This window comes from Anabas testudineus, chromosome 21 (genome assembly GCF_900324465.2).
Source record: "Anabas testudineus chromosome 21, fAnaTes1.2, whole genome shotgun sequence".
Classification (NCBI taxonomy): Eukaryota; Metazoa; Chordata; class Actinopteri; order Anabantiformes; family Anabantidae; genus Anabas; species Anabas testudineus.
In genome coordinates this window covers 6,175,208-6,185,665 of record NC_046629.1, presented here as the reverse complement: position 1 = coordinate 6,185,665, position 10,458 = coordinate 6,175,208, and the positions used below count along the sequence as shown (strand labels likewise).

Below are 10,458 nucleotides of genomic sequence, written 5' to 3'. Positions count from 1 at the left end.
CTGTGTAACTAAGCTAGAACCGCAATTACGTTTTTGTAGAGAACATGATCGTGTCATAATTATGTTGTTTTCGAGGTTGGGTTTAAGCAAGATTTGGTTATGGTTGGAGAAAGGCTGTGTTTTGGTTTAAGGTGTAAGATGCTGTATGTGAGTCTGACCCTCACTTTTACCCAGTGCTGTGAGCTCCTGAACTGGATGTTGTACTGCAACTAATCCTAACACTACATACACATTAAATGTGAAGACAGTTAAGAAATGGATTTTTTGGGACACTGGTCTGATCAGTTTTAGTTAAAGATCAGTGATGAAAACCGTGACTCACAGACAGGATTTTACAACTCTGGAAAGTTATCATTACTAAACTACTACTTAGTTGCAACAATTGTGAGGTAAAAAAGCAGAAAAGTAGAAAATTGCATTGAATTAAATCCCTTGCCAGATTAAATACCTTAGTAGAATGACCGAAAACTGCAATGAAATTAGAAACAGTGAACGTCTGCAGGACAGGGGCAGCTATTTCTCCTGCGATAGTCTCTGTACCTCTGCTTACTAAGCATTACTAAGCATCAAATTGCTGTTTACAGTGAGTGCTTTAATCTTCCGACAAGACAGGACTTGGCACTGACATGAGTGAGGCTAATAAGTAGTTGCTGGAAAAATGATGAACCACTGAGTTAACATGTTTGCATGTTTTCCATTATGGTAGATCATTGGGAAGCACTTAGTGTGGAGTCTAATTCGATTTAGTGCTTCATCACTGGAAGATTAGAGTTACATATTAAAAAATTCCCAGAACAGCACTCTGCAAGAGTCATTTATGTTTGTTTCAAGGTCAATATTTTCCTGTGCAAATTATGCTAATCTATGCTTGCTTGTGTTTCAGTACACTCAAATGAGCACACTGAATGAACTCGGCACACCACAGGTACACTGTCAAAGTTTTGTTGTACACACTTACCACTTCCTCAGTTTGCTCCGTGTAAAAGATCTGAAACAGCTTTAGTTGTGTCTTAGTTCTGCCTTCATATGATAAATATTCATGATAGTAATGCCCTTTTTGGACTTTTAGTGTTCCTCTCTATTGACATAATTACCTCTTACTGAAGTACAACAATCTTTTTGTACAAACTTTCATGTCGTCATCCTCATCATTGTAACATAAAGTAGTAGTAAGTCTAAAATTACTCTGCTGAAGGGTAAACGAGAGGCAGTTGTCAAGACACAGGCGTGTGAGAATGAATTTCCCACTACGGTCTTCTGGTCTGTGTGCATGTGCGTGTGTGTGTGTGTGTGTGTGTGTGTGTGTGTGTGTGTGTGCATGTTTGTGTAATTTGATGTCCTCATCATTCTGCTGAGCTCGGTGATCGTACACAAGGTATAAAACCATGACTGCAAGTGGAAAAGAAGAACAGCACAGACACACAGGCAGGAGGCTGGCTGAGTCTACTTTAGCTCTCCACACACACTTTTATGAGGTAAGCACATATTTTCCTTAACAACCCAGTGCTGCATATTTAAAAATAGCATTTTGCTGTAAAGCTGCTGAGTTTCTGCCTGAGACAGAAAAACTAAAAGCAACAATCTGACATTTACTGGTGTAAGAAAATACTCTAAGTTTAATTAATGCATTTTACTGCTGTATTGATTATTTATCAAGCCTGGTGAAGCTACATTAGTTATTTTTTCATAGATGTGATCTTTAAATCTAATTTATACAGACAGGGATCAAATATTAACAGTGGTTTAATCTACAGTCTACTTTGACATCACACAGTGTTTCTGTAAATAAAATGTATATGAAATCAAACTTTTAGTTCTCAGGCAGGAATGTTGTGGGATCTGTAGCAAAGAGGTTTGTAATTACAATCAGTCTACTCTGCCCTAACGTAAATATGTAGATTTTACATTTTCAAGTTAATTCAACTTAAAATTTCTAGTTTTTATCATCGAGATGTTCTGACTTAATTAATTTTAACTCATTAAATTAAGGATTTAAAAATAAACTAGTATGTTAATGGACTAGTGATATTTAATCAAGTTAACATTTGGTTGTGTTAAAAGATATATTTTCAATTTTCAAGATTTGACTTGATGTAATGTTTTAGGAGCAGCTACTTAACTCCTATTTTTAAGCTGAAACAAGTTATATTTTACAGTACAGAGCTTATCGCTTGGTGCCAGCAGCCGTCTGGAAAATCAGAAAACTTCTTACACAGACTTACTGTATCTCACTCAATTGTAACCTTTCCATAACCAAAGTGTTTCTTTAAACTTACAACTCTAATACACAGGACAGCAATCAGTTGTTTTGTCTTAATAAAAGACAATTTATTACTGAAAATAGTGAATAATACTTCAGTCCTTGCATTAATGAGCAGAGCTGTGTTTAACTGTGTGTTTTATCAGTTTTCAGCTGATTCAGGTTTTTTTTCTTCAGTCAAATCACAAGAGGAACTTTAGTCCTTCGCAGATACCGGTTTAAAATATCACATTTTCCACTCTATGCTTGTACGTTGTTTCCTTTGTACCTTAATTGTACCATAAGTCGCTTTCAATAAAAGTGCGTGTGGGTGGTAATTTCTCACATGTAGAAAGTTCCTCTGTCACTTGACAGAGGAAGGACTCCCTCAAACATGTACACTACCAAAATACAACACATATTATTTCCTATTTCAATAGCAACAATCTACAATTAGTTATTAGTTGTCATGAGGAAGATTTGTACCAGAGTCACATCCCTAGGACACTTTGAAAACAATTTGTGATCCATCTGTGAGTTGTATAATCTACTGCATCTGTATCATCTGTCAATATCCACTCTGATGATATTAGCACGGTTTCAGGAAGCAGCATTGCGGTTGAAGGTTCAGGCCTGTGAGTGCATGAATGTGAAGAAACCAAGCGATGGTCTTTAAATGCACTCTTGTCTCGTCCGTTTCAGCTAATGGACGCTTTACGACTTTTCCTCCTCATCATCGTGATGACATCTGCATCTGAATGTTCAGGTAGAGTACTCATCATGATGGAGAAGAGTGCCTCAGTGGATTCATTTATGCAGCTTTAACACAGAGACATGTCTCCACTGATCACATGTACACTACATACACTCATGCTACTTCTCTAACGGAAGCTTTCTTAAAGGGACAACCACAGAAAAAAGTCTTAAAATAGCATGTATGCATTATGCATAGTGCGACAAGTCTCATTTCCCTCACAACACCAATGCTGCTTTTACCAGCTGTGAAGTTTTGTTTTTATACGTTGTGCTTTTCACCTTCATCATTGTTACCTCTGTCATCTTCTCCCTCACAGAGACCACCAAGCCCCCATGTGACGACTATAATATGGAGTACTTTAACCTTCTGGAGGGTGAATCTTTTTATTTTGTGCCGTATGTTTTTTATGACATCTCTACAATCCCACATGAGGAGTTCACGTGGTACAAAAATAACTCCAAGGTTGAGTTGATCTCATCTGATGAAAAAGACAGGATACATCACCACGGGGGAGCGCTGTTTTTCTTAAACCTCCACCCTGAGGACTCTGGTCTGTACACGGCCCGGTGAGAATACTGGTCTCTTTTAAACTTTAGCAGCTTTGGGAACAAAAGTCAGAAATTTTTTCTTATTTCTTTCATTTCTTAATGAATCTAAATCAACTTAATGTCCTACTCGGATCTTTTGGCCACACTACAGTGTTTTATTTCTACTGAGATGATCAGCTGCTACTGTCTCTCATTGTTCTGCATCACAGAGACTTCCTGCTTCTTTTCCAGGCAGACGCTCCAGTCAGGAGAATGCAGCAACTATTATGTCAAAGTGACCGTCTTCAGAACCAGCGATAAAAACAACAGCAAACTCCTCTACGGACATATCAAAAACTCCGATGTGAACAAATTGATCCCATGTCCACATCCTGTTAAGAAGACATGTAAAGTGTTTAAGGGAAACTTCACCTGGTACAAGGTATGCTCACCTGTGATTACACTAACACTTTTGCAACCACACAAATTTATTTATTTTATATTTTTTCATTTGTGTAAAGTTAGTGGTGATTGGACACAGTCTTTCCCCCTTTAGGGACTTCTGCCAGTCTCCAAATTTCATATGACTTTTTGCATTTTGCTTTTCACCTTCACTGGCTACAGAACTTCACTCCTCTTCAAGGTGAACATGAAGATCACCTGCGTGTCAACAACGCCAAGAAAAAGGACGAGGGCATCTACACTTGTGTTTGTAGCTGGACGCATAATCAGAAGGTGTACAACTCATCGGCTGCGAGGAGGCTACAAATGAAAGGTGAGACAGGTTTTATAGGTATTCGATGGGGTAGTGGTCAACTTACCTGTTTACTGAGGAGGTATGAACCAAAAATATTCATACCATGAATGCTAAAATTAAAGCAGCACACTAGAGCAGATTGAAAATGCTTATCTTGTGTGTATATGAATACAGATTTAAACTAGCATTGTCATATTTTATATTATCCCACAATCATTGTTCAAATTTTTACTATTATTCAAAAGACTTTTATATTTTTGAGACTCTCGAGTTTGGTGATGTTGCATATTTTCATTATTTTAACAATAAGTAAAGGTGTTAGGACAGACTCCACTCTTACCAAAGACATGTTTAGCAGCAGGATCTGTAAACACTGATGTCACTGTTACAACTGAACAAATATAGCAAGATGCTATGAGTTGCACAGTCATGCACGATCATCGAAGTGATGATCGTGCATGACAGCTCGTATTGACATTAATAAAAGAGCAGTAAAATGTTAAACGATAAGTAGGAACATTTTCTTTATCGTTTGTTATAGGCTGCAGGTATTTTTGCTTTTGTACTGTTATATTTTGCAAAAAGCATGAATCAGGGTAGAAACACTAAAACAGGAGTGGCTAGTCCTGGTCCGGTACTGAGATAAAGCCATCAATATTTATTACTCAGTATTTTAAACCAACAATACAAACTAAATAATGACTGGGGTCCTAACAGTTGTTTTGTATTTTTCACCACAGAGCGAGTTATCCGCCCGAAAATAGAAATCCTTTTTCCAATGAACAAGGAGCAGTTTGCTGCTGAAGGTATGAAAAGTTTCCCTCATAACACCGGTGCAGTTACTGTACTGAGACCTTACATATGTGCTATTGATTCAATTATGGTTTTTTAATTTTGATTTAGGGGTTAAAGATATGGCTCCTCAGGCGTAAAGGTGTAACATACAAAGAACCAAAAAACAAACTTGTTAATAATAATCAGTTGTACAACCAAACACAGTAAAAGGTGAATAAGAAGCAACACAGGACGGGGATGCTACTGGAAAGTCTATCAAATAAACAAGGGTTCTCTTACTGACCAAAGTAGGTTAAGGAAGCAAACACAAAAACAAAACTTAATCTAATAAACCTTCCCTGTTAAGAACAAGCCTCAGTGTCAGAGCAGATGGTGTTGTTGCATGGATGCATGTGTGAAAGTATGTTTGTGTGACACCTATCTTGGCCCCCTGTAAAGGTCCAAACGATGGTGGTGCCCAGAAACAAGAGAATTAATACGACAAAGGCACAGAATCAAAGTGCCTACTAACTAGAAACAGTGAAATACTGCCACAAAGCACCAACCAAAGTAACCCAGGGACATGCTTCTCTCCCTACACTGCAGCCGCGCTGAAGGAAGACCAGGCAGGGCTTTTAACAGGAGCAAATGATGTGTCTGGGCTGCAGAGATGCAGAGATGACCACACCAATGGGTAGACGGGGGTGGAGCCCGTGGTGATTGGCCTGATAGGAGCTGAGGCGTGCTGCCAACCAGGAGTGTGTGTTGACACAGCACAGATCGGCACGTGGTCTCTGTACAGGAGCTGGGTCACGCACTAAAAACACATGGGAAAGCAAAAGAAAAAAGAAAGGGCCTGGGGCCATAACACTTCTATTAAAGTTAATAGTTAATAAAACCCGTTATTTGGGTTTAGTATTTATGCATCAACATGTGCTTATATCCTAAAAGCAGTTGAAACATTGCTCAGCAAGGAATCAGCTGTCATTGTGAGGAGTGTGTGGTGTCTTCAGAGAAGCTTGAGCTTTACATAAGCTTATAATTACTTATATTACGTATTTGTGCTTTAAAAGATTTTTTAAACTTTAAAAGGTGATTTGTAACATACCCGTCCAACATATATCTTACTTCCTGCTGTGTAATGTTGTTACACACACGTATATCTGCACTGTAATAAAGTTTGACTGTCAGAGAAATCTTGTCTTGTGTTGTTGGAGCTCTCAGGATGTCGATTCATCATCGTCCATGTTGACTTCGTTCTGTCACTGATTACAAATGTTTAGTTTCTCAAGCTGTATCCTGTTTAAATGCAAAACCATCTTTCTAGCCAGCGGTACTTTATTCAAGTACACAAACTGTGTTCACACACAGCTCAACAGTGCAGCAGAGTCTAAAGGGAAATATGCAACTTTTTAATCACGTGAAACCTATGAATGCTTCTTCTTGAACCTATACCTATAACCTATAACCACACCCATGACTGATGGGATGTTATTAGGTAGTAACGCTGTAGACTGCAGGCAGCCCGACATCAGAGGTTTTACACAGCATCTCTTACTTACTGCAGTATGCTTCATGAAAAATATTAAAAGTTGAAGCAGCAGTGTTACGTTGCCAACAATAGCGAGCAACCAGCTGATGCTGGTGCAGAGTAAAGTCCAGACAAAAAAGATGGCGACGTGCTGCTATGGGAGGTTCATTTACTCCCTATGTTGTCCACAACTTAGGTAAAAATGTTGTGGGGTTGTTGCACAACATGCAGTCCTACAAAGAATAAAAAACGGCTCTTATAATTATAAGACAAGAAACTAGGATTTACTATAGTTACTTTGGTTCTTGTATTTTCTTGCATTTATAGACTGGGGCCATGAATTTCAGTTGTATATTATGCAGCCAGTGAAACAATGTAAAGATTTTCTGCATCATTTCAATGAATCACTCTTACAGATCTCAGGGTAAACTCTCAAAAATGTGTTGTCTTCTTTCTGTCAGGTGCTGGGATCAAGTTAAACTGCTCTGTTTTATGTGGAGCTGGAGAAAATAACTGTCACGCTAGCTGGGATGTCAACGGGAAACCTGTCAACCAGATGCCTGGATACAATCAAACCATCGAAACGTAAGCCGTAAAATGTAAACCAGAACTCAAGTACACATGTTTTCTACTAATAAAATACACAGTTCACACAGTTCCAAACACATTTTGTGCACGCCGTGTTCAACATCACCCTTCCACAATCTGCTACTGTTTCCAAAGTGTTTTCTGCAGCTTAAAATATTTTTAATTTAAATGTGGATTTCATGTGTAACAAATCAAACTCTGTGTCTGTCGTCAGCTTCACTGGGAAACTTTCTCAATACACCATCTCCACTGCGATTCTGGTCATTGAAAAAGTGTCTGCTCAGGATTTTCAGACTGAATTCACATGCAGCGGTGTGGGCTTCTACTCCATGAACTCCACCACTCTGAGTCTGAAGCGGGAAGGTTGGTAACAGGACAGGCTGCTGTGCATTTGTGAGATTATATAAGGTTGAGTGTTCTTACAAAATGTACTGTTTGTTTACCAGAATCGACAATTCCTGTGCTCATCAGAGCTATCTGTGTGCTGTTCGTCTGCGTGTTTGCTGCTGTCCTCTTGAAGTGCTTCTGCATCGACCTCACTCTCCTCGTCAGACCCTACTGCACAGGATGCAGCCACGATCAAGGTGAGGGACACAAGGGTTCATTCACATAATGTTCGCAGGAACACTTTTGAAAGTGTTGCTCAATCAAATACAGTTAGTTCTCATGTTGACATTAGTTGCACAGTACAAGTAGAAGAGAAACAACCAGAGCTGCATCATGGTGTAATTTTGTTCTGCAGCAAACTGCTAACTTGTATATAATCCTAATTTAGTGAAGTTACATAACAATTTGCTCCACACTCATCATGTTGTAGTGTTTTCTGCAACCTAATGACTGACATCTGGGCTTTCTCAGTTCACTTGTGCTGGGATTGAGTCATAAAGATCTCAGGCCAAAAGTAGACATCTTATAAACACTGAACATTCAAGGCTTAAAAATATAAAAAACACAGACACGCCTTGGAAAAGTTGTGTATCTGTTGCTTTGTACTTAACAGATATGAGGACGTACGATGCCTACGTGGTCTACCAGACACAGAACATGGACAAGGTCACTGAGGACAGACTCTGTCGGTTCGTCACAAACATTTTACCCTCTGTGCTCGAGGAGAAGTGTGGATATCGGCTGTTCATACATGGAAGAGACGACATACCCGGGGAAGGTCCAAGGTTTTCTTTATAGTTTTTTTTTTTTTTTTTTTGAAAGATCCAGGATATAATATCATACTTCAGCATTTCTGAAAGGCTCCTTTACTTTAATACTAGTTCGGGGAATCAGTTTCAAACAGTAGATCAACTAGTTTTTTACCCTACAGATAGTCTGGAGCTGGCCGAGGACCGTATGAAACAGAGCAGGAGGCTGATGGCCATCCTCACACTGAGTTCAGTATCACAGTCTGAGATCACAGAAAAAACTCCTGCATTGCCACAGAACTCAGCGATAAGAGGGTTTGATTGGCAGGTAGGAATCGTACACAATCAAACAACATTTTTGTTGTTTTTGGAAGCGAGTGTGTCTGTCTGTAAATCAACCGTGTTATTCTGCAGGTGGGACTGCAGGATGCGCTGGTGCACAGGGACAAGAATGTGATCCTGATCCAGCTGGGCGATCCTGGGCCTCAAGGATACAGATGTCTTTACCCCAAGTTCCAGCGTCTCATTCACCAGAGCGCCCCCATTAGATGGCAAGAGGAATCTCCGGATGCTGCCGCATGGAACTCACGCTTCTGGAAGAGAGTGCGCTACCTGATGCCTGCTACACCTGTGAAGAAACATCCACCCTCTGCTATTATTTGAAACCTACATGGATGTAGATTTGACCTCCTGGAGCCACAGATATGTAGCATAAGAAAAAAACTGAAACACAGTCCCAACACATTATAGTGTGTGTGTGTGTATATATTGTTGTAAATCATTGAAATACACCGTGTGTGTTAGAGATGCAGCATCTGTTCCTGGCTTGTGTGTATTTATATAAAATGTCAGTTGTTCTGTAAAAAATGGAATGAATGATTGTTTTCTTGATCGTTTTACACAGCAAAAATAAAATCCCAGAAGATATAGAAACATAAAGTGGTATATTTATTCAGTTCAGTTCTCGCCAGAAATGTCGTCTTCATTCTCTGTTCTGTTTAAATTGAGGAACCAAACCACTAGCAAGACATAAAAAAGGGCAGAGGCATTGAAAAAATTAACTAGAAAGAAGACCACTGCAGATATTTCCACAGCAACGTTGTGCAGTAGTGAGGGCTTCATGAACTTTTTCAATAAGAAAATTGTAAATATAAGGCAGAAAATTCAGGTTTTAAAACCAGAATATTTAGTTGACGCAGGTGACGAGCTAACCACAGCAGATCAGTACCAAGAATACTTTACTCCCCTTGAAGAGAATGAACTAATTTCACTCATCTCTTCTGCATCATCAGCTTTACATTAGACCCTATACCGACACACTTTCTAAAACAGAGAGGTGAAAATAATGAATTCTTCCCTCAGCAGTGGGTATGTGTTAGCAGTTATTAAACTGCTAATTAAGAAACCTGATCTCGACCCCTGTCAGCTGTCCAATTACAGGCCGATATCAAACCTCCCCTTTATGTCCCAGATTCTCAAAAGGATAGTAGCGGAGCAGCTATGCTCGTATCTACATAGAAATAACATACACAAACTCTATCAGTCAGGATTTAGGCCTTATCACAGCACAGAGACAGCACTTGTTAAAGTAGTAAATGACCTCCTATTGACCTCTGATCAGGGTTGCGTCACTATGCTTGTGTTACTTGACCTCAGTGGAGCTTTTGACACCATTGATCATAGTATTCTCCTTCACAGATTAGAAAATGTTGTTGGAATTAAGGGAATGTCCCTCTCCTGACTTAGATCCTATTTGACTGATCGTTATCAGTATGTAGATCTAAATGGTGATTACTCCACATGCTCTTCAGTGGAGTTTGGTGTTCCACAGGGTTCAGTTTTAGGTCCACTGCTTTTTTCCCTCCATATGCTTCCTCTTGGCAACATAATCCATATGCATAGTATTAGCTTTCATTGTTATGCTGATGACACACAGTTATATGTTTCATGAGAACCAGATAACCTTCTGCTTAATCCTGATAAGACAGACTACTAGACAGAAGTCATACTAGTCATAGGCTCACATGCAGCTAGAAGCAAGATTTTAGATCACGCCGTAACTCTAGATGGCCTTTCTGTTACATCTAGTGCAACAGTAAAAGACCTTGGTGTGATTCTAGATTCCAGTCTTTCATTAGAAGCTCATGTA

At 39.3% G+C, this 10,458-nt stretch overlaps 1 protein-coding gene across 1 annotated transcript; it reads left to right on the top strand.

Annotated features, from left to right (window-relative positions):
• Positions 1–1,325: 1,325 nt before the first annotated feature.
• LOC113173823 (interleukin-1 receptor-like 1) lies at positions 1,326–9,233 on the top strand. Its single transcript, XM_026377406.1, has 12 exons — positions 1,326–1,475; positions 2,942–3,005; positions 3,313–3,562; positions 3,776–3,965; positions 4,148–4,298; positions 5,021–5,086; positions 7,047–7,170; positions 7,388–7,536; positions 7,620–7,757; positions 8,174–8,338; positions 8,492–8,637; positions 8,724–9,233. Exons 1-12 carry the CDS (start codon positions 1,386–1,388, stop codon positions 8,970–8,972), a joined length of 1,782 nt encoding a protein of 593 aa, XP_026233191.1. The 5' UTR covers positions 1,326–1,385; the 3' UTR covers positions 8,973–9,233.
• The last annotated feature ends 1,225 nt before the right edge of the window (positions 9,234–10,458 follow it).